Below are 23,790 nucleotides of genomic sequence, written 5' to 3' on the forward strand. Positions count from 1 at the left end.
ACTTATTGATTTAGCAATTAAACCACTGGCTATCGCTCTCCACAGTTGAATTCACCTTTCAGGCATCTGGAGGGGAGTATCGAACACAAAGTATCACTCTATGCGGATGACCTGTTACTATACGTTTCCGATCCAAGTGCCTCCCTGCCTGCTGCACTCTCACTGCTTTACCAATTTGGACGATTCTCTGGGTACAAATTATACTTACACAAGAGTGAACTATTTCCAATTAATGAAGATGCATTAGAACTGGACTATTCAGATATACCACTTAAGATTGAAAAAGAGTGCTTCACTTACCTTGGAGTCTCTATCGCAAGAAAATATAAAAACATCTTCAAAGAAAACTTTGTCAAATGCCTGAACCAGGTTAAAGAAGACAACAAAATGATCGCCCTTGTCTATGTCCCTAGCAGGATACATCAGTTCTGTGAAAATGATGATACTACCTAAGTTTCTATATCTTGAGCAGTGCCCCCCTGTTTTCATACCCAAGTCCGTTTTTAACTCACCAGACTCAGTCATTTAATCTTATATATGGAAAAATAAGCAACCCAGACTTTGCAGGGCGTACCTCCAGAGACCTAGGTGTAGTGGAGGTATGGCACTTCAAAACTTCCGTTCTTACCACTGGGCAGCTAACATTCAAAGTTTTGCACTCTGGATGCACTTCCACCTAAAAATAAAATAAAAAAAAGAGATGACATGAAAAAATGTGAAAAGATTCAGCAGTTATTTATTTATTTATGAACATTACTGTTAAATTAGAAGTACATAAAACCAGTGCTGTCTCCTGAGTTAATAACTACACTGGTGGGTTGTGGGGGGGTGTTGATACTGTTACTACTGTTATGAAACCACCTAACTCTGTTTAAGAATCTGTACTGCATTTGTTTTAAAACCAATAAAAAAGAATTGGAAAAGAAAGAATTAGAGCCTTCTGGTTATGAGACAGTCCCCAGACCACTTGGCCACCCTGCTATGTCTTGCTGCCTGCTTGTACTGGGGAGTCTGGATGGTGTAGTTCCATAACAAGAGCACTGCTCTCTGCACAGCTCCAAGCATGTGTGTGTGCATGCATGTATGTGTGTGCAGGGGTGAGCGATGGCCTGGTATTTATTTCAAACAGCAATTTTCCCCTGTATGAGATGAGGTGTTGTACATCTGCTAGATAGCTTTTCCTGCCTAGCCTCTGACATGGAGCGCGCGCAAGGTCATCCAGGCGGCTTGGGATTGGGGAGGGCTGAGGTGAGGAACTGAATGGAGGAGTGGAAAGGTCTTACAGGGGGAGGAAAGCAAGGTAGGGCAGTTGTGTGCAAGAAGACAGAAGTGGGGTGAGGAAAATCAGCAGGTTTATTGTGGGTGAGCAGTGCGGCCTCACAGCCTTTCATTGCACCTGGATTAGCAATTCCCCTGTCAGGTGGCTGGGTGGGAATTTTTCTGCACATTTGTGTCCAACATATATTTATTCACACAGTGCACCGTGTGTGTGTGTGTGTGTGTGTGTGTATGTGTGTGTCTGTCTGTCTGTGATGTAGCAGGTGGTTTTGGGTGTTGCTGGCTTCATAAGGGAAACGTTCCTGAGTGTGTTTTGAGGACATGACAAGTGAAATCTGGTTCCCTCAACAAACTGCTGAGCTCTTGCCATTATGAGAGAACCATAAGGCATGAATGGTGGTGTTGATGGATAGGAAGTAGATGAGGAAGAATGCGAACAACCCCTTACTTCTTTTTCTTATATAAGGTGCAGTATCTCACTTAGTGTTTTCTCAGTTTTGTAGTGGTCTTAGGTTTGTCTGGAGTGTGCTGCACTGGAATTTAAGAGCAGGCTATTCACTGTTTTTTTTCATCCATCTGTCTGTTATCCCATGGACTCTCAACATCTTATCTTCCTCCCCTTCCACAGGATGACATTTAGCCCTTTCTTCCTTCTTCCCCTATTACCGAACTTGCAAAGTGTTGATTTAAACTGAAAGATGACCTGGTTTATTTTGGCTGCGTCTTCTCTACTCCATAAAAATCAACATGCTTCCAGTCGTGAGATCTGAACGCGTTTGTTGTTGTGTTTCTCTCTTCCCCCCCCTCTCTCTCTCTCTCTGTCTTACTCTCTTTCTCTGTGTTGTCTTTTTTATTTATCTGCTGTAAAGGCCAGTCAAGCGCTGCTCGGCTTTGTTGTCAGAAACCTTTATTTACCAAAGGGAGGAATAAGTGACTGACACAGACAGCCTCTTTCATCCTCGCCTCGCCGCAAGCAGTGTTCCCCTCTACCGCCAGAGGAAAATCCCCCCCCCAACCCCCAACCCCTCCACCCCTCACTTCTGCCAAGCCATCCTGCCCTACCCCACTCCACCGCACCCCTCCATCCTGCGGGCTCACAACACACTAGCCTACTCCCCTGGGTAGCAACCTAGCTGTAGAGTCTGCACTGTGTAACACACACACACAAAATTCACCTCACAAAAGGCATCACGTCCGTCCTCTCACATAGGCGATCAAATGAGGTTAGTCCAATGGTCCCAAACAAAGACTAGTTTAACATCAAAGAGTTGTCCCTTTTCTCTTTTTATCCATCTGTTGAACAAACTGGGAGTAATGTTCCTTCCTTCCTCCCCTTTCCTCCTTCCATCCTTCCTTTCTTCCTTCCTTGCTTCCTTGTTTCCTTGCTTCCTTGCTCCCTTGCTTGCTTGCTTTCGTGAAGGGAGGAATCTATCAGGCATCTCGGGTTTCCTTGGGTGACTGATCAGTGTGTCAAAAACGACTCAAGTGCCCTGATTTGTGCTTAAATCAGAAAGTGATTTCAAAAATAGGAAAAGAAAATTACATTCATAATCAAGAGTTTGAGCTGGGATAACACAGCATCATTCTCATTTATAAGCTTGTGAAGAGAGGTGATACTGCATTTCCCATAAATCTCAAATTTTGTAATTTGGTAATGTAGAGGAAAAACATAATACTTACATTTTAATAAGATACGTCACTCTATAATACTTTTTCTACAGACATTGAGGGTGCATGAAGTCAACAGCACCTGTTTACTGCATGTAGCTTACCTGTTCAACTAGAACAAGTACCTGGTAAATTGAGCATGTTGTGAAAAGTGTTTACTGTAGCCCTTAATCACTTTCAAGACAGAAAGAATCTGAATTTTATCTAATAAAAGGTAAGTGTTTCTTTTTTAGTTATTTTTATTTTCTTTTGTTCTTGTTTTTGAGTGTAGATATGGTAAGCTAAAACCTTTTTTTTTCTGTGAATAGGTCTTTTAAATGTGCATCTGTCAGCACTTGATATGCTGGTAAAAAGTAATTTTTTTTGTCCTTCATAGCAAGTTTCATCTGATGGCCACTCAGTTATATACTTGTACACATTTGTTTATAGCGTTTAATATCATTCAAATCAAAAAATGATACTTAACAGAGAACATAAATAAAAGTTAATATACAGATAGTGATAATGTTAAAATAGTGAAAGAGGCACTGTTTTCTAATTTATTTTATTTTTTTAAAATATCGTAATGAACATAATTATCAGCTAGAGCCAAAGCATATTTTAAGATATATGCGTCTGTTTTCCCCTGATAACTGTATAAATAACCACTATTGTCATAAATTCTTATTACAGTATAAATTCTTCACATTTATATAGGATTTAAAATGTATCTCAGTTTTCCCAAAGTTGACTCAAAAAGCATTATGTTTTTTTAAGTTTACAGCTCTAATCATCGAGAGTGCTGAGTAATTTGTCTTTTTGAAGGCTGTGTGAATGAATGCAAATCTTTGTGATTATTTTAAGTATCATAGAACCCAGATGAGTTACTTTATATCTGTATACCAAAGACAAAATTTGTCTGTTTGATGACTGAAACCCGTGAGAAGTATGACACTCCGACTGTACTTTCTGTGGTAGAGATACAGTTGCACTATTTTGCAAATAAAACCTCTATAATGCCAAATAATGCAATCAGTCCTCATTGTGTTCACTTCATGACAGTGAAAAGCCTCATCCGTCTGGCCAGACCAAGAGAAAGATGGAGGCAGAAACTCTTTTAGCTCTGGCATAGGAAAATGAACACCAAATGTCTCTCTCTCTCTTTCCTTCCTGCCTTCTCTCTGTCTCTCTCTCCTATTTAAGCTTCTTGAAGTTCTTCCAAATTGGGTTTTAAATGCCAATTAGGAGGTTGAATGTAGTAAAATAAAAGCAAATGCAGGCAGGATGGCCTCACCTTCTGGCTGGTTAGGCTTCAGAGAGAGCCGAGCCGGACCTTTGGCTCCCAGCGAGGCTTTGAGAGAAATATCCTGCCTAATGAACACATTAATTAGAACCATAACTATTTATAAGATGATAATTAGAAACGAAGGGAGGTAAACTGGGCTTTTCCTGCAATTAATGGAGGATTAATTACGGGAGCTAATGAAGTGGATTTTTGAAACGCGTGGAGGTGAAGTACAGAGATGTGCAGCTCGCTTTGTGATCACTGGCATAATTATTTTCTCCAGCGCCAAAGCGTTTGAGGCCCTGGTCCTCGCCGGCTCAGGCCGGCTAATAAGCATCATTGCATCGTTATATATGCACTTAAAAAGACTTGCCACTGAAATGACTGTCTAATTATTTCTAATTGGCAGGCCCTGTGTGTTGTCATTGAGCTGTTTGGAGCCGCAGCGGAGCCCTGGGTCTAATAACGCTCTGGGCGGAGAAGGAGGGGGAGAGAGAGATAGAGAGACAATGACAGAGAGAGAGAGAGAAAAGAGGCGGGTGGGTGGGGGGGGGGGGCTCTACCAGTTGCCTGCTGCTCATAGCCGGACCTCCACATGGCCCCCCTGTGCCACTCGCCCAGCAGGACAGCAGGTCCTAGAATGACGCCCGGTGCACTCAGAGGTCACCTTGCCAAGTAGCCGATTAGCAAAGTTATATTTTAACAGTGCTTATTTTCTCCCCTTTTAATTGGCTTCAGCTTCTGCTCTTAATTTATGCAGAGATAAACACACCGTCTGTCCACAGTTCTTGTTTTCACTCTTAAACATACTACACACACACACAGACACAGGGAGGGAGGGAGGGAGGTATGTTTATGTGCTGTGTGTGTGATTCAGTGGCCAGGTTTTGAGCCAGTCCGTAGAGACCCATGCTAAGAGAGCATGCATGGACAAACCTCAGTCAGGCGTGTTTACCTTGTACTCTAGTTATACTCTGGCTCAAACCATATGGACACCAATATTCTCTGGGATACGGAGGATGTGTGTGTTGAACTATATATCTTTAAGATATGTTGGCACAGTCCCATTCAGAACAATACATAATGTTGTTGTTTTTTTTTTAGTACACATGTATCAATAGAGTTTTAAGCATAATGTATTATGCATAATAAGCATAATATATGTGCATGTTTACAATATATTTACATTTTCATTATGTGCTGTTTTGATCTCTGCTTTGACCGTGTAATATTCACATGTAAGACATTTCATGTTTAAGAGTCTTATGCGCTACGAGAGTGTTTGAATGATGGCCTAGGATTATGTGTGTGAGCACCTCACTTAACTGGTTCTAAACAGAGCCATGTGCGTCGTCCTGCCAAAAAACCCTCTGTCATTCCTCCTCTCCCCCCTGGACAACTTGAGAGCAAATTGCCAGCTAATGGAACCACTGCCTGCACTTGTCAGTTCACTGTGGACAAGCAAGGGAACCACACAAACACACACACTCACACACACGCATGTGGTTTCACTCACACGTTTAGTAATTTATTTGTGGAAAAAGAAGAGAAAAATGAGAGAGAATGGCAGAGAAATGAAACAAGGATCATGTGCGCCTTGACTGAAACCTTGACAATCTTTTTGAAAGTAATGAAACACTTTCTCAGCATGCGCATGAGGTTTTCTATTTGAAATTTGTCTTCCTTTTTTGTTCTGTCTATCCATTCGGGTTTTGGCAGAGTCGAGGACATGAGGAGGAAGTGGAGATAGATGGATCGCCCAAAGGATACGTGGCCAACTGTCGTACGATTGGCTGAACAAAGAGCAAAACACTTCTGTGACTGGTTGAACAGAGAACTCGACGTCGTGATTTTGGCTTCAAATCAAAGCAGGAAAATGTAATTATTTTAAATGCAGTCAACAGTTTTGTTGGAGCGGAAGTATGCCAGATTTCTCTGTAAACTCGGAGGGATATTGACACTCAGAAAAAGTGGGATAACAAAGTGTGCCCTGTGTCTCTCATGCGCTACTGCAGATGTGTAATGACTTACATTTACGCCATCACTTTAACATGTGGCATCGTTTGAATCTTGCTTTCAATCGTCTGTGGCAAATCAAATCAATCTTTTGACTCCTCCACTTAAATATTTAATATCTACGGCAAGTTTTTGTAAAGATTAAAATGTAAATATATAAAATACATTCAAAAGTTTTAAACCATATATATAATCAAACTGACCTTGGGTGCACCAACAATAACTTTCTATAGATGTTAAGGAAAATAATTTGGGATGTTGTGGAAACTGTAAATGCAGTAGTGTGTGCGTAAAAGCTTCCAATGTATCGTCCCAGTGGTCCCAGAATATATGACCAAGTTCTTCCTGCCATCTCTCAGAGGATTGTGTTTCTTGAAATTGTACTTAAAAGGTCTTTATGTTGTCTTCATTTCTCTTTTGCTCATTGGCTCATTGTTTTCTCACCAGCCTTACAGGTCTGTGTCACAGTACAGATATCACCCTATCTACCAACTGTGATTGGTAGAAGAAGGTAAAATCTGCCTTCTTTAAGGGCTACTTCTAATTCTGTGCATGGGACATGCAGACTATGAGAAGCGACAGATGTATTGGAGAGGAGAGGCTTTTTTTTTTTCTTAGAAGGTGGAGTGTTTCCTCTTTCTATTCATTTTTTGATCTCTCCTTCTGTGTTCATCTTTCTTTCTCCCCCTCCTTGTTCATCTTGACAGCAGTTCATAAAAATTGATTTTTAGAAACTTCTTTATGAGACAAGCCTCTGTTCTGTCAGAAGACAACTTTATGTTATTCCACCGAAGAGGGGGAAACTAATAGTGCTGTGTTTTTTACAGGGTGCTATTCCAGTTGTGTCTTGGGTGTTTAATTAAGTGTAGTTTCCCTTTAGTAGTGGAATGTGTGTCTGCTTTTTGTCGGCCCGTTCCCCGGTGCCTTTTACAGTCCACCCACATGGTTTGTCTCAGCGTTTATGATTTTTCTTATACCGGAGTTGTGAGGTTCCTAAATCACTTAAGCACACGGGGCCGAACAGTCCACATTTAAACAATAAAAGGCTGTTATGCTAAGGGCCCTCAGATCTCCTACCACTTCATAAATACATGCGTATAAAAGGCAGAAAAATACATCTTCCCTGACCAGAGAGAGAGGGAGAGCGAGCGTCTGAGAGCACACCTGCTAATTGGAGCCAGCTTGATGTGAAGCACGGCTGTCTGCTCTGTCTTCTCCATAAGTCCCATTCGTTTTTTTCTTTTCTTTTTCTATCTTCCCCCTTTTCTTGTTACTCTGGTTGTTCTTGACGCCCCAACTTTTATAACCTTTTTTTAAATTTCTTTATCTAATTGATTCTCCTTCCTCCTTCTGTCCTTCACCTATTGTCTCCTCCTCTTCAGTCCCTCAGCTTTTTCTCCCTCCCTGCTTTCCACCCTCTTACAGATGGAGGCAATGACAACCAAAACAACTCTCTCTTAACTCAGTGTAACTAATTGTTCTGGGCCGTGATGGATGGAAGGAGGGGAAAAGTGGGTTTGCGCGAGTGGCTGTGAGCGAGTTGGCAAGTTAGCACCTAGTCTAAGTGTGACCTCCACTTGACCTTGCGTCTGGGCTGAGTGGCTGAGCCAGGGCCCCCCTCAGCTCCAGCTGCTAATGGGTGTCATGTCGAGCTGCGGCTGCACAGAGGTCAAAGGTTGCGGGTGCTCACCAGACGGCCAAGTTTAGGATTGCGATGAGGAGGCTGAGTGACACTGGGCATATGCGCCAATGAAGACGCCGGGTAATCAACACATGTGCATGTAGCGACGTACACACACGCGACCATGCACATAGACACACTCGCATACACGCACGTGGAAACCACATCTTGCTGCAGAAAGTCATCTTTTCCCTCATCGTTGGCTGGCCGTTGTAGGTTCATATAGATCTGAGGGGTCTTTGAAGGCCTTTGAACTCTGCTAAATGACTTGACCTTGTGGCTTGTGGCTGTAACTGTGTGTTTGGGTGGGTATGGGGAGGTAGGCAGTGGGTGGCCTGCATGGGGTCTCATTTCTGCTTCACAGCATAGCAGGGCATTGCAGACGTTTGTGTTGACGACTGCTAAATTAAAAGCAAACTGAAGATTATGACAAATCTAAACATTGCTTTTATGAAGCAGAGGGGGACGGAGAAAAAACATTTCTGTGAATCTTTCATGCTCTGTCTTTGCTGTGTTAATTGTGCTCACAATCAGCTACTTTGCAGTGATTCCTTGTGTGTTATTTAGCGCACGTGTGTGTGTATGTATATTTATGTTTCTGTGTGGGCGTGCGTGGTGGATGACTGAGTCTGTGTGTGTTAGCGCGCGCGCGTGTGTGTGCATATACTGTGAACCGAGGGAACAGATAATGTGGCTCCTTGGAAGGAGGAAGCAGCTTGGGAAATGATTTCAACAGCTCTCATAATTAGAGGAATATCATAAATTAAACTTGTGTCTGCCGTTGCGTTTGAAGAGCACTCAAAAGTAATAAATTCTGGATGGTTAACATATTTGCATTCCATTCAGCAGGCAGCGTCAGGCAGGAACAGCTGTTTTCCACGTCTTTTGGCAGCAGGAAATGCACATTTCTCACTCAAGGTGCTTTTAGACATATTGAAATGGCAGAAAAAAGAAAAGTGACTTTTAACTTGAACATGAAGCTGCTGCTGTGTGCTCTGTCACTGGAAATAACTCGGCAGGGAACAGCGCATTAATGAAGTTCTTCAAAAATGGATCTTCTCACTTTCAATAGGCCTGTTTCTTTTTCAATCTGTCTTTTGCTTGGAAAAGTCGACTGGCAAGCTTTTTTGTAGTCTGTGTGTGCTGGTGTGTGTGTGTGTGTGGCTGGAGAGTACTCTCATCTAAGGTTTTCCCATTAATTGATAGGTCTGTACCAGCAGGGTGGGTTGTTTAAGGCCGTCTAGTAAAATACATTGTAGATGCAAAGAATAAATACTTAAGATTTGAAGCAATTTTTAGGGTTTCAAAATGCCACCTTAGTAGTGACAAAAACACTTTAGCTAGAGCTAGTTGATCAGAAAACTGCAATGATTTTGCATTGTATTTGTCTCAGTTCCCAATTTTTAGCAGATTTTATATGGCACCATTTAATCCAGTCTATCTAGCGTTCCACAAGTAATTCCTATTGGGAATTTAATCTGTATGATTTTAGTTACAACTAATAGTCTTTGAATCAGTCCTGCACCTCAATCCACTCGCTTTTTGTACATTTTTTATATTTTTGCATAAATGATTTCTTTCCCTGATTTTTCTGAAATGTAAAAGCATGATTCAAGGATTTTCTGTTTTAGGCTAAACGGGTATCTACTGCTGTCTCAGCCAATGGAATCTGACTACTTTGTGATTTTACAATGATTAAATAATCATAGGGATAGCGCACGACAGCTTAGACTTATAAAAGCTGTAGTTGTAAACAAAATAATTTTGGTATATCTTTGTTAAAATGACAACATGCTCATGTTCTGCAAGGAGGCGCAGTTGTAGATAGTCATTTGGCTTAAAATAGAAAATCTACATCTGCTACTCCAGAATTATGTTTCAGCTTTCAGGAAGACTAATGAAAGAAAGACAAATACACTGTGTAGTAAAGGGGTTTTAGCACAGAGGCTGGCGTGGTGGGAGGTCTACTGCCTGTAGAAAAACATTTACAGTAGCTTCTGCACATGAACATAATCTAGATGATGGTAAAATATAAAACTATTATAATTTTAAATCCTTCTCACTTTATCAAGATCATTAATTTTTATTCCTCATCTTCAAAACAATGTCTACCCAGGTAATAGAGATGGTAATTGTAGACATAATAATACATACACAACATATGTTTAGGTCCAGTATAAGTCTCGTAACAACTCCTCTCTTGCTTTTAGTTGGGCCTATGAAATCCGTTTTCATTTTTTCCCAAATTCCATGCTTTCCTTTTTAATTTTTCTGAACTCTGTGCTTTATGATTTAAGCGCATTTTATCACCAGAAAGAGTGTCTAATCATATCGTAGATGAATAAAATTTCAACAATCCAATGAGAAAGTATTCAAAATTTAATCATATATTGAATTAAATGAATATATATCGATGAATTTGTAATGATGCAACACAACATTGCACTATTTTTCAACCAAAGAAAGTGCTTCAATACACAGTACACTCAGACATTAGCTTGAAGAAGTGAAACAAGTATGTAAGCCCTATGGCCTGAAGTAATCCTTCACATTTTTGTGAGTGATCGCACTGTGCGCCATAAAAAATGATAATCAGAAAATAACATTGGTGAAAGAAGACTTATAGTGAAGGGATTTGAACAGCGATTTGTTCAACCTCCCAAAGTCAGAGTGAAGCCACTAACAAGCTGTAGGGATAGTATCTCACTGGGAACAAATCTAAAATGTCATTAAAATAAATAATATTCCTGACATCAAAATACCGAGTCAAGTTTAGAAAGAATAAAGAACACAGACATCGGTCAGTATCAGTCTTTCCTTCTGTCTTCTGTGCTCCTCCCCCTGCTGCTGGTAGAGAGGAGGGGCTGGTTTGTCTCAGCCAATAGCTAAGTTACAAGAATTTGCCACATTTTAAGATTTGTGGCAAACTTAAGCTAAACAGCTTTGGTTTTAGTTTGTTCATAACAATTCACTACGGACAAAGCAGTTGAAAATATCACTTTTCTACATGTTTCTGCTTGTTGAACAGGTTTTTTGATAAATTACTCTTATTGGCTTCTTATTCATGAAGCTTTTATCGTGCTTTCAGTAACAAGCCTGTCATCACCTCAAAACATTATCTTCACTTCACCTGGTTCACTGTCTCCACCACAGTGTGAGAATGTGTGAGTGTGAGTGTGTGTTTGTGTGTGTGAGGGGCTCAACTCTGCCCTCAGTGAAACACCAGCACAGACAACAGAAGACAGAAGCAGCGCGCCAATAAATGACAGCAAAACAAGACTCTCAGCATAGTTTTTTCTGTTCATTCGGCTTAACGCTTGGGGAAGACCCGGATTTTTATAAATTGCATTTGCATTTTGGCAAATTCCACAATATTCCGCATTTTACAGTTGATTCCATTTTTATGATCAAATTCCGCAACCCTGTCCATGTTTCCCGCAATGCAGAAATCATAGGGCCCTATTTTAGTGTATTGTCGGTAAGAAAGACGCTGGTCAGACAGACGTCCACTGAAATACGATAGGTTTAAAGTTACATAGCCTTTAATCACTGCTGGACCATACTGGCCTACTGGACAGGGACTCTGCTCTGGGCACCACTGACAACATCACTTGCTATGTTCCTCAGCAGTTGAGTTTTGTGCCACTGGACAAATACAATATGGTCGTGAACTTTGTTTTGTCCTCCAAACAGAGTAATAGTGGTCGGGGAAACGAAGAAACGGTGAATGAATGAATGTCCGTCACTGCTGCTCGAATAGGGGGAAGATAAGATTAAAGAAACAATGAGGATGATTGGTCCATGTGTGTCTTTATTTGTGTGTGTGTGTGCACAGAGGAGTTGCTCAGCCCCGTCCCTACACTGCGTAGTAGGAATAATGATTTAAATGGGGTCAGATTCCATTGGAGACGTTCACCTGTATCTGACACTAGTGGTATCGCGTAGCTGCCACTAATGTCCAATTTTCAATGAAAACAGAAATAGAATACAGACTGATAAGGGTAACACACCATCCAGCTTCACACCCGACCACATAATTACCCCAATGGGCTGTGGTGAGGTATCATATCCTGGCGCGCACCGGGGGGTCAGCGGCGATAAGCTTCAGCACAGCTCCCAACATGCAGCATAATTACTCTATTGATAATTCACCAGGAAAATGGTCCCAGCCAATTGCAGAGCTCCGATTTAATGGATTGGATGGTGAAACGAGGGAGGAATGGAGGAAGGGGGCTGTGAGGGGGCAGCTTGTGTGTGTGTGTGTGCGTGTGGGGGGGGGGGGGGGGGTATACGTGGGGGCAACCAGCAAGGGCCTTTTATTAGAAACGAAAATATGTTTAGGCCATAGGGGGACCCATTTTCCCTGGAGATAATAAGGCCAATAAAATGTAAAGCAGGGGAAGGGCTTGGCATGGGGTCCAACTGTGGCTGTTTATCTGTGTGTGTCCTGCATTAGCCCATTTATCCCCAGCCTCAAATTAGCTAATCATTCTCCAAGGGGAAGGACTTGGTCAGGAAATTGACATTTAGCAGCATAGGCTCACTCTATTAACTACAGTAAATTTAATTTGCTGCACACCCCAGAAGTGGGCTGTTTTCTTTGCCATCAGAGGGAGAAAGGGAGAGGGAGACAGAGAAACGGAGAGAGAGAGAGAGAGAGAGAGAGAGCGAGAGAGGAGAGAGAGATTGTGTTTATTGCATCTGCTGCTTCTGGCCACAATTTGCTTGGCTGTAAATATAAGACTTATACTTGGAACACTGCAACCCTGTTGTATTTCCCCTCATGTACTGTTGATTACAAACATACGCAGTCATTGTCAACACATAGATTCACTCATTCCAAGGCCTGTTTGGGCCATTGATGGATTATCTCGCCTGGAGACTCCAAACCCCAAAAATGCCAATGTTTTTCTTTTTCCTTTTTCCATTAGCTGTGATGCTCTGACTAGCCTAATCGTAGCGGTAAACACTCTATTAAACATGCTAAATCAAATGTCCGATGACCGATGACTGCTCTCACCTCTACCTCTGAATCAGACGTTTGATAATAATTATTTTTGATGATCACTCCAGGGTGTCTGCTTTAATATCTGTTCTGCAGAATGCAATGACACTGGCTTTACTATAGGAAAAGTTACACATGCCGAAAAGGAAAGGAGGACTGCTGCAGCTGCTCGGATAACAGTGTTATCCTAAACAGAGCTGAAACAATTAGACAGTTAAACAATTAGTTGATGAACAAAACATTAATCTGCAAACATTTTGATAATTTATTAATCATTTAAGTTATTTTTTAATTAAAAATATAGAATGCCCCAGTTGTATATTGGTTAAGATACACACCACATAACTGCAACATCCGCAGTTCAATTCTGGCCCCAGATCTTTGTTACATGTCGTCCTCCTCTCTCTACCCATGTTTCCTGTCTCTCTGCACTTTAGACTACCAAATAAAAATGCCGAAAAATAAGTTTTAAAGAGAAAACTAGAAAAAAAAAAAAAAGATTTAAAAAATTCATTACTTTTTACTTTTTTAACGTGAAAAATTTCTGTTTTTTTCCCAGTTCTCTGAGAGATTGTCTGGGTTTTGGACTGTCTGACATTTGAATATGTCACCTTGGGCTCTGCGAAGCTGAAATGGACTTTTATTCACTTTTTTCCTGCATTTTTGTAGTGATGATTAATGGACAAAATAACATAAATCGCTAATGAAAATTATCGTCAGTTACAGCCCCGGTGATGTTTTAAAGATATTTCTGTCTGACCTTTGCGTATCAAATAGGTTTGTTCACTGCAGATTTTACTTCTGTGTTTATGAAAAACTGAACTTCAAGTAAGTTTTTTTTTTTTTCTTTTTCAATGGGAGATTTTCTTTTGGAAAGAGCTTGAAATAGCGCAGCTACTCTCCAGTGATCAGGATAGCCCTAGTCTAATTGATTGCAACAGTTGTCAGAGTGTTGTCTGTTAGGATGGTGACAGGCGTCTGAAGAAAATGATTAGTTTTCTGTCGGGAGAGAGACAGCTCTGGATGTCCCAAACTGCAAACTAATAAAGGAGGGAAAGCAATAAAGCTCGTGGACAGCAGGTTTGACTGTTTTTATAGACAAATCAATAAAATGATAGATGATGGAAAATAACGGCATCTCAGCTGCCGATTTCTTCTGGGGTTTCAAATCACACATACACACACACACACACACACACACTTCAGCAGAATATGTCGAAAGGTTTTGTGTGCATTACTCGAGGCATGTGCAGCGACACATAAAGAAGTGTTTATGTTTTGGTCATTTGTGTCTTTTGTGTGTGTGGCACCTATTGAGGCATGAGTTACACTTTCAATTCTCCTCCTGCCGGCGTTAATCCTATGTTTGTGTGTAACTTTGCGCGGTCATGTTTGTGTGTCATAACTAACAGAGTAAATCTCCTGCTGTAAATCTTTTTGAGACCAGAGGGTCAGTGTCAGGATCAATACCGAGGACAGGCCTCCCTCTGAGCCCGCTTCTAATTGGCTCCATCTCAGCAGTGTATGTGTGGTTGTGTGTGTGTGTGTGTGTGTCACCGTGTATGTGATCATTGTATGTAGCTGTATTATTAAGTTGATCCAATGAAGTATGAATTTGTACATTCTTGAGTTTTTTGTAAAATCAGTTTCACACAAAGTCACTGTCTCCACAAAGACCTCTATGTGTCAGGTCGGGTGTCATTTACAGTAGATCATATTGACTCTGATTTTGATTCCATCTCTGCCTATTAATTCTGCCCTCCCCCATTATTTATTACATGTATTATTACTATATTATGTGTGTGTGAACAAAAGTCTTACCATGGTAAACGTAAAAAACTTCTTTTCAGCAGATTTTGGCATTAAAAGGAAAAAGGGTAAAATAAAAAAAGCAATACATGTGTGTTGTTTTACTGAACACTTGTATTTTGTTTTATTCTTTTTGAGTTGGATAGACTCACATGAGCTGATTCTTGTGTATTGTGACTTATTTACATAGGCAGAAATCTACTGTAGAAACCACAAGACATGCTTTTATCTGTGGGAAAACACTCAGTAGCTCCTACTGTTCCTATTGCTGCTTTCTGTTACACTTTCCACACACATACACAACTGACAGGTGAGTAAAACAAGCTCAGCCACATTTGCGCGAAGTTATCAAAAGGCATTCTGCAAAATAAAGATAATGATAAGCTTAAAGTAGACACCGCACACTAGGTGAAAGAGGACATAAAAGAAAGGTTGCTTATATTGAAGGTGCATTTATGGAAAAGCAACCAGCATCTCACTCCTGAATTAATGAGGAAAAAAGAAAAGAAGGGTTAGTTTGTTGTATAATCAGTTGTTAATCGACTGTAATCGTAACTGTAATGTCATCTTCCAGGTCTCATTCTCGCCACCGACGCTCTCGCAGCAGGAGCGGCAGCCGCACCCGGAGAGGGAGTCGCAGCCACAAAAAGAGTCGCAGCCACAGTCGCAGGAGGAGCCGCAGCAACAGCAGAGATCGAGACCGGAGCCGGCGCAAGGGCCGCGACCGGGACAGGGAGAAAGAGCGGGACAGGGACAGAGGGAGAGACAGAGACAAGGACAAGAGTAAGGACAAGGCAGAGAAAAAGGGGTAAGTGATGAACGACCCTTTACATGCAAGCATACATGGCAGGTAGACGTAAACACACCGAAACAAGTCTTGGGGCGGCTCAGCTCAATCCAAAGTGTGGACGCCACAGGAGACCAGAATATTTTGGTCAGTATAATACAGACTTAAATATGGAGCTTAGTCTCAACTCCTCCATCCTTCCATCCATCACTTGATCCTTCCATCCATCAATCCATCAGTCCCTTTCTTCCCCAGTTTCCCTTAGCAATCAAGCATTGGGCCACACTGGCCTTGTAATGTGATATAATTCCCTCTTGTAAGAGAAGATGTCGTGCTGGTATAAGAATAGATGGTAGGTAGGAATGCTGCATAGGTTCAGTTTTTAGAGAATGTTTTGGTTACCAGATGAAGTCTGATGTCTTTGACCCTCTGGGCCCACCTGCAATAAGTCTAGATGCATAACAAGATCATATGCATCTCTGATGTCTTTGGCGTTTATACCAAGAAAAAAAATAAATAAATGAGAGCCTCTTATTGAGGTGAGAAACACTGGCAAATAAGATCATCACTTGCAAGTTTATATCCTCTAAAGGCTGTGTTTTAACAGTGGTACACTCCACTACAGGCCTAACTACCTTAGAGGCCTCTCTTTGCCTCTACCAGAATAGCACCCTTAATCTGTCCCCGGTGCGGCATGCTCTAATGTGATTGGAGGCCACTGTAATATGACTGGTACCCTGTTGTTGTCTGTCATATTGAATGGCACAGATGTGTGTATCAAACTATGGATCCCATGAGTGATGCAGACCAGCTGCCGTGCATCGCTTCTATTTAAGAGACGTTATCTCCCCAGGTAAAATGTATCTGAACTAGGGCGGGGAAGTTAATCAAAAAGTTACCAAAACTGACATTATAACACTCTAACCGACCAAAAAAATAAACTTCCTCATTCAGGCTACCATTTACCCCTTCAAAACACAATAACAAATTTAACCCTATAGGTCTGAATACACAACCAGTATGTGTGAAGACAATATTTTCGAGGCTTTCCATTTAATTTGCTAACAGAAATACGCAGTTATGGCCAATTTATGATTTTACGACTGTTGGATCTGACTGAAAATGATTTCCATTCCTCAGATGTATTCTTGATGCAACAGTGCAATCAAATGATGAAACTCATCACTGTAGCAATGGCCGTAAGAGATAAAATGCAATATATCTAAGAATATTTTTAACACTTTGCTCGTGCACCACTGTCAAACTGTCACAGCACTTATACAACAGAAAATCGTGTGTGTGTGTGTGTGCTGCTGCATCTAATTAAGTGAAATGAATGCTAATTATTGAAAAAATATATCTTCTGAAATGAGGATTTCAGTGGAGAATTTCTTTTTAACAAGTCTTTTATGTATTTAGAAAGAACTATACATAAATATAATGTAGGAGAACATGAGCATGATTAGAAATGAAGGTTAAGCAGTCACATAATGTTCAAGCTATGCTTTCTTGTTTGTTTACACAATTACACAATGTACACAAAAGCATGTAAATGTTTTTTCAAATGATGAATCATCGGTTTCGAATGCTTGTTAGGAGAATAAATTCATTTCATAGGATTTGTTAATTATTATAAACAGATAGACTTTAGCAGAAAGACCTTTAATGCAGAATCTATGTACTGCATTAAATGTTACAGTTCATCCATACCGAAGCCTCAAAGACTTTGGGGCTCAAGATTTCCATATGTGAATAGAACATGGTGATCTGTTTTTAAAGGAAAAGTGCTCAATTTATTTGAAGCTATTACATATTGCCTTTTCTTAGATCAGTATCGGGAAAACAAATAAAGCTAACAGTGAAATGTAAGGCCAGCAGACTATATCTATTTTCTTATTAAGGCTTCAATATCCTTCAGCATCGATAGGAATCTCTACCTTTATCTCTGACCCCGCTTTAGCTTGTCAGCGCGCACGTGTGTGTGTGTGTGTGTTCATATACGTAGTAAGTTCGTGGCTATGTGTGTGTGTGCGCATTTCCACCTGTGGCAGGCTTACTATATTTCAATATATTGTCAATCCAATTTACTTAAACCTGTGGAAGTATGATGTTGGAATTATTTTGACTAAACCATGTGGCGCTGACCTGCCATCATAACCGTACAGTAGTGATCATATAGACCCTTCTTTGGCTTCCTTAAATCTATTAAAGACAGTCGGTTGACTATTTAATACACTTCTCTCTTTTTGATCAGCAAAACAAAGAATTATCTTGCATGAAGAATGATTACATGCGGTTTTTTGTCACTTCAAGTCACAATTAAATAGCATTTTTAAGATTTTTGGCTTCTATAATCCAGGATATCAGTTGGAGGAAGGGGGTGGATTGTTCAAAAATTTAATTTTAATTTGGTTGTTGAAATTTTAATACACACTGGCTAGAACACGATCAGCTAATCAGTAAAAATACTACTGAAAGTAATAAAAAAACTAAAATAATAAAACCACTGTTGAGTGACTGAGTGAATATATTTTGTGACATGATAAAATGAATGAAATGAGCAGATAAAATTATTATAATTTTCTTTTTATCGTGACTATAATGGTCTTTATTCACCACACTTAAAATGACCAAACTCCAACTTAAGCTGGTCTGTCTGTGATATGATGTTATCAGCGTCCAAAACCTGCCTGACATGGATGTTCCTCTTATTTCCCGGATGCTCCCACAGGAGTTTAGATGCCTAACAAGTACTCCTTTAGCAGAAGAAAGGCAGAAACAGTGAGATGTTTCAGGAATATTTAAAACAAGACTTTCTACAGTACATCCTGTCTATGACAAGCCACCTTGTTTCTTCCATTTTTCTTCGTCTGCTCTTAATGGTGATGGGGGTAGGCTCTTTATGTAAGCCCCTGATTCTTACCACCTACACACAAACACACACACACACACACACACACACACACACACACACACACACACACACACACACTTATACACTATACCACTCCAACCTCATTTACATCCAGGTTTTCCTCACTGGGTGGTAGGAAAGGAGCGAAGCAGCGCGATGTTGATGGCGGGGCGGGGTGGAGAAGAGGCTCAGGAGCTTTATAGTGTCTGTCAGGATGAAAGAGGGGCCCCTCAGAGCGGCACCCTGACACTGACTCTGTGTGTGCGCGCGTGTGTGGTGTTGTCGTCATTAAACATTTAACACTCCTCTAGTATGACAGCAGGCAACTTGGTGCTCCAGCGGCATGTTTTCATGCAAAATTTATTGAAAACGACGAGCTGTTGTTAAGAGATCTTGTTGCCTTTCACCAGTGGCAAAGGGTAAGTGGGTGATTGTAGGGTTCTGTGTGTGTGTTTGTGTGTGTGTGTGTGTGTGTGTGTGTGTGTGTGTTTACCCAGACTAGTGTACAGGTCAGCTTTGCTTTGTGTAATCCCCTGGCTTTGTATTTGCTGAGATAACAAGAGCTTCCTCTAAGAATTTAACCAGCGCTTAAACTGTTTGTTTGTTTGTGTTTTTCTCTTCATTGATAGTTTTCTCGAGAAGAGAGCTTACTTGTGTGTTGTGTTTGGTTGTATTTTTAGCATTGAGTAAAATACACAGTGTTTCCCAGCATTTTTTGTCTGACTTACCCTCACAGCCCTGTCAGACGTGTGAACTTCATTAACACCATCCATCACGTTCCAAATGTGTTCATTTGAATCGTAATTAAACTGGATACGATTTGTATACGTCTCTATTTTTCTTTTTTTCAGTTGGTTTTGTCACATTTGCATTTGTGCTATTAACACTCAGAGTGGCAGAAGTCGGACAGTTTAACCACTCATCGTTAAGTTTTTATGGATCTATCTCAACTTCTCTGCTTGCTGACTAGTTTTCGCTCACTTTCAATTTTTTTAGTGGTCTAACTGACTCAGGTTGGAGGAAACAGAGACAGGCTGGCAATTAATTGGATATTGTAACAATAAATATAGTAAAGATCAGCCTCACACCAATGTTTGTAATCATATTTGTGTTAATTTAAAACCAAAACATAATTTATATTCTTTTCAAATTAGCTGAACTTCTCCACATACCCGATGGCGACTGCAGAAGTACCCCCACATAGCATGGACAAATTTTTCAAAATGAACAAAATACAGTGATTTAAAAAAAAAAAAAAATTCCTCCAAAACATTTATTATAGTGTATAATGAACAAATATACACACACCTGAGCTTTGAATCTTTGAATTCTCTTCGGTCTCCTGCGGCTTGAGTCAGGTCAGGTTTCATTTTATTAATGTTAATTGTCAGTTTCTTCTATTTCCCTGAATCAGAGCAGGAGAAACAAACAATGCGTTTTGTTAACAAGTGTGCATCTGCCCCCAAACAGGTAATTGACAGAAGTATAATTTGAATATAACAGCGTTCTTCACCTGATGTTCCGACCCAATTCCCAACTGTAATTAATGAGCAAAAATGTGGAATTTGCAGTTAACAGATGGCTGTTTCTCCACACAAAAACGACAGGTTTAAAAATATATATATTTTTAATTACAAGTCAGTGTTTTAAAAGGTTTCGGCATCATTAAATGCTTCAGTGGTTCAGGCTTTGATCAGGTTTTAAAGAGTATGGTTGGGGTGTGGATGAAGTACAGTCAGGACCCAGTTTTTTCGGGCTCACATACATACACACATGAAGACACTTAGAGATGTACCAGGTGTGCATACTACCACTGCACTGTTCCGCTCGACGCTTTTCATCTTTTCCCTTTCTCTCTTTCACTCCTTTCTCTTTCCTCCCTGTGTCTGTCACCCTCCTCAAACTAGACTCCTTCGTCAAAGAATTTGTCCGCTTTCAAGAGAAGTCTTTACCCTTTCCTTTCAGCGGCGTCGACCTCTTTACTTTCCTCTGTAACGGATCACCGAGGTAGTAGAAGAACGTGGGTTAGCTTCCTCACTCCACATCCTCAATCAGAGAGGTCTGTCCAATTAGGCTGAACTCCTTGTCTGTGCCGGGTCATAAGAGGAGCATCAGTCCATCTGACTCAATTTCCTGTCATTTGAGTGAGAAATGGGCAGAGGCTGGGCAGCGGAGGCACAGAGATCAGTGTGGAGACCTCTCATGGCAGCGGAGAGCCGTCTTTTCCCTGTTCATGTAAAACTGGAGTTGGTATAATGAGCTTAGGGTTAAAGAAATGAATTGACAGCCTACCTTTCATTAAAGCCTTTTTTTTTTGATGTCTTTGTCCATGAAAGAATCATATAGGAGTTTTTCTCCTTTGGAAGACGGGTGGAGCGCTAGCGAGGGGCAGTGATTCAACTGCATCCATTGTTCGGACTTGTAAAATAGTTTATTTCACAAGGGTGGAGTACCATTTTTTTAAGTCTTTAAAATAAAGCATGTTTTCCTGACATTTTTGCCCATTGAGCCGTCCCCACCAACCCGCCTGTTCCCATCTCTTTCTGTGAATGTGATTGTTTAGTAATTCCTCTCATTACTGTGTTTTCCCCTGACAAGCTAAACAGAACCCAGCCTCACCACAGGGGTCCCGGCAGGACCCGCAGGCCTCGGTTTGGCTAGCTGTGCTCCATCGCTCAGCCTTAACCTCTGGAAGCCTTGACGCTGTGAGGCAGAGAGAAAATAAAACAAGACCCTAGACACAAGCGCACACACACACACACACACACACACATTCACACTCACTACTGTTGATTTTCTCTCCCTCCTTGCCTCACTCTGAGGAAATGATTGTCTGCTTCTTTGCCTCTGTTGAACATCTATCAGCTCATTAGTGTTGGTAATACACAGAGAAAGTAAGTGTGTTTGTGTTAGCGTGTATGTAGCCCCTGCCTGCGGCGTCCTCTCAGCCTGTTGGGAGTGTGTGTATGGGTGGTGTGGATGGGACCGCTGCTGCTGCGTGTGTGTGTGTGTGTATATGTGTGTTTGTCTGCACTCTTGCAGGACTGTAGGCTGTGTCTGGCTCTGGGAGCGGGTCTGGGGAGGTAAGAGAGACTTCAAACACCGTCCTCGGAAGGTTAGGATACACTCACATTGACTTAAATCAATGAGCTGTAAGTGTGTGTTTTATTTGTGTGTGCATCGGGGGGGTAGCCTAGCGGCCAGGAGCAAGAAGAGACATGGATGAAGCTGAAGAGGAGTAGGTGTGTGTGTGTGTGTGTGTGTGTTTCTGTAAGTGTGTGTGTGTGTGTGGACTTTTGGTTGGGGGCTGGGTGGGTGAAATAGAAGTGATGCCTACATGCAAAGGGTGGACAGTACACACACACACACACACACACACGTACGTCCCCGTAGACAAACACATGCACACACAGAGCGGTGCAGCTGCAGTGTTTCTTGGCCCATGGCTGTATGTAGTCATTAGCTGCTTTTTTCCAGAGATAATGAGCATAGATTGGATAGAAAACAGCCTGTCCATATACACTCCATCTTCATTCTCTGGATATTTATTTACACACACAAGACAGGCGAATAGACCAACACTGTGATACAAACTAAACCTATTTTTCTCATCGTAAGAACGGGTTAATGTTGGTCATTTCATGTGGCTCCATGACCCTGCCCCAAACCTGCATTAAGGGCAGGAAAATGGTGAGCAGCAGTTTCTGTTGTAACTTTTCTGTTGTTTATTATTGATATGAGAATGACTTGGAATCGGTTCGCAAGCTACGGTTACCCTCTTACGCAACATGTCGTGATGTTGTAGCATCCTCTGACATGGGAAACCAGGTGAAGTTTGAGGGACCAAAAAGAGATTAACTAGAGTTTTCTCTGGTTATACAGTAAGCAACAGTGGTACTCAAGGGAATGTCTGTCTTGTTTAGCTCTCTATTGTTAAGATGTGCAAAAAAAGAAACAACAACACAGAAATAAATTGAATAAAAGGCCAACTTTCAGTCGATAGTGACAGTATCTTTATGAAACCCTGCATGATGAAAGGCTGACCGGAATACCCAAGTCCAGGCAAGCTTAGACAGAATCTGACACATAAATCCAGGGTATGAGCCATGTTGTTTAGGTTAAAGTAAACTGCTGAAATTAGAGAAGTAACAAAAGTTTATTATGATTTCTGGAGACTGAGCAGTGATTCCAGGGAGTATTGTTACTCCAAAATGGTTTTAGCATTATTCCAGGAGTTTGCTACTATCAAGTAGGAAATGAAAACAATGAGCATGCATCCAAGGAAATTAGATGTAAATGCTTAAATTGGGGAAATGGATTAATATAGCATTTTTTCTTTTTTTTTTTTTTTTTGATAGACAATAGAGATAAAAGAAGTGCAGAGAGAGAAATGAGGATGACAAGCAACAAGGCCCACGGCCAAAATCAAACCAGGCATGTTGCGGTTATATAGAATGCGTCTTAAACACTTTGCTATTGATGTATCACATGTTTTCAGCGCAGAGAATAGATAAAATATATTATTTTACTTACACTAATACACTACAACCATTGAGAGAAATGGGTATCAGAAAAACTAGAAGAGTAATGGACGTACAGCTTTTTTTGTTGTCTTAACAGTGAGATACTGTAGAAAATGCTGTCAGTTTGAGAATGACCTCTCTCTGTTCTATGTGCAAAATTCTGCGCGTGTGTAGAGAGAGAGAGAAATCTGGCCACTTTTAATCGCAGGAGAGACACCCCGAGTGAGCGATAGAGAGCTGTGACAATCCACTTAGTGCGCTCTGTAATCTGTTTAACCATTTAGTGAGTTGTTAGAGGAGTATGCAAACACTCACATAAAAAAAAAAAAAAAACACACACACACACTAGGCGCCCTGCAGGCTTCAGGGGTGCACAGGACAATCCGCCTCCCGAACTGGATAGCGATTCAGTGCTGTAACACGTTTTAGAGTTGTGTGTGTGTGTGTGTGTGTGTGTGTGTGTGTGTGTGTGTGTGTGTGTGTGTGTGTGTGTGTGTGTGTGTGTGTGTGATGTGTTTGAGACCTGCTGTAGGCACTGAGAGAAGCCAGGCCTGGAGCGTGATGACAGAGACCAGACCCGGCCAAATCGAAGATCCCCCAATCCAATTACCCTGTTCCTCTCTTTTATTCTCCCCTCCCCTCCCCTCTCCTCTCCTCTCTTCTCCTCCCCTCTCCTCCCTTCTACTCTCTCCTCTCCTCTCCTTTCCTCTCCTCTCCTCTCCTCTCTCTCTCTCTCTTTCTCTCTCTCTCTAAATCTCTTCTCCTCTCAATCTCCTCTCATCTTCTCTCTTCTCTTCTGTTTTTACGGCCCTGTCTTAGCAGGAGCAGCAGCTAGTGATGGCAGT

The 23,790-nt window shown here is 41.2% G+C and overlaps 1 protein-coding gene across 4 annotated transcripts in view; it reads left to right on the forward strand.

The window, feature by feature from the left end:
• Positions 1 to 23,790, forward strand: part of rsrc1 (arginine/serine-rich coiled-coil 1) — a 226,355-nt gene that overhangs the window by 111,331 nt on the left and 91,234 nt on the right. For all 4 annotated transcript variants that reach the window (XM_044354291.1, XM_044354290.1, XM_044354293.1 and 1 more), the window contains one exon: positions 15,296 to 15,529. In XM_044354291.1, the coding sequence (XP_044210226.1) occupies positions 15,296 to 15,529 (234 nt within the window). The remainder of the gene's footprint in view (positions 1 to 15,295; positions 15,530 to 23,790) is intronic.

The sequence above is a fragment of the Thunnus albacares genome, chromosome 6, assembly GCF_914725855.1.
Source record: "Thunnus albacares chromosome 6, fThuAlb1.1, whole genome shotgun sequence".
In the NCBI taxonomy this organism is placed as follows: Eukaryota; Metazoa; Chordata; class Actinopteri; order Scombriformes; family Scombridae; genus Thunnus; species Thunnus albacares.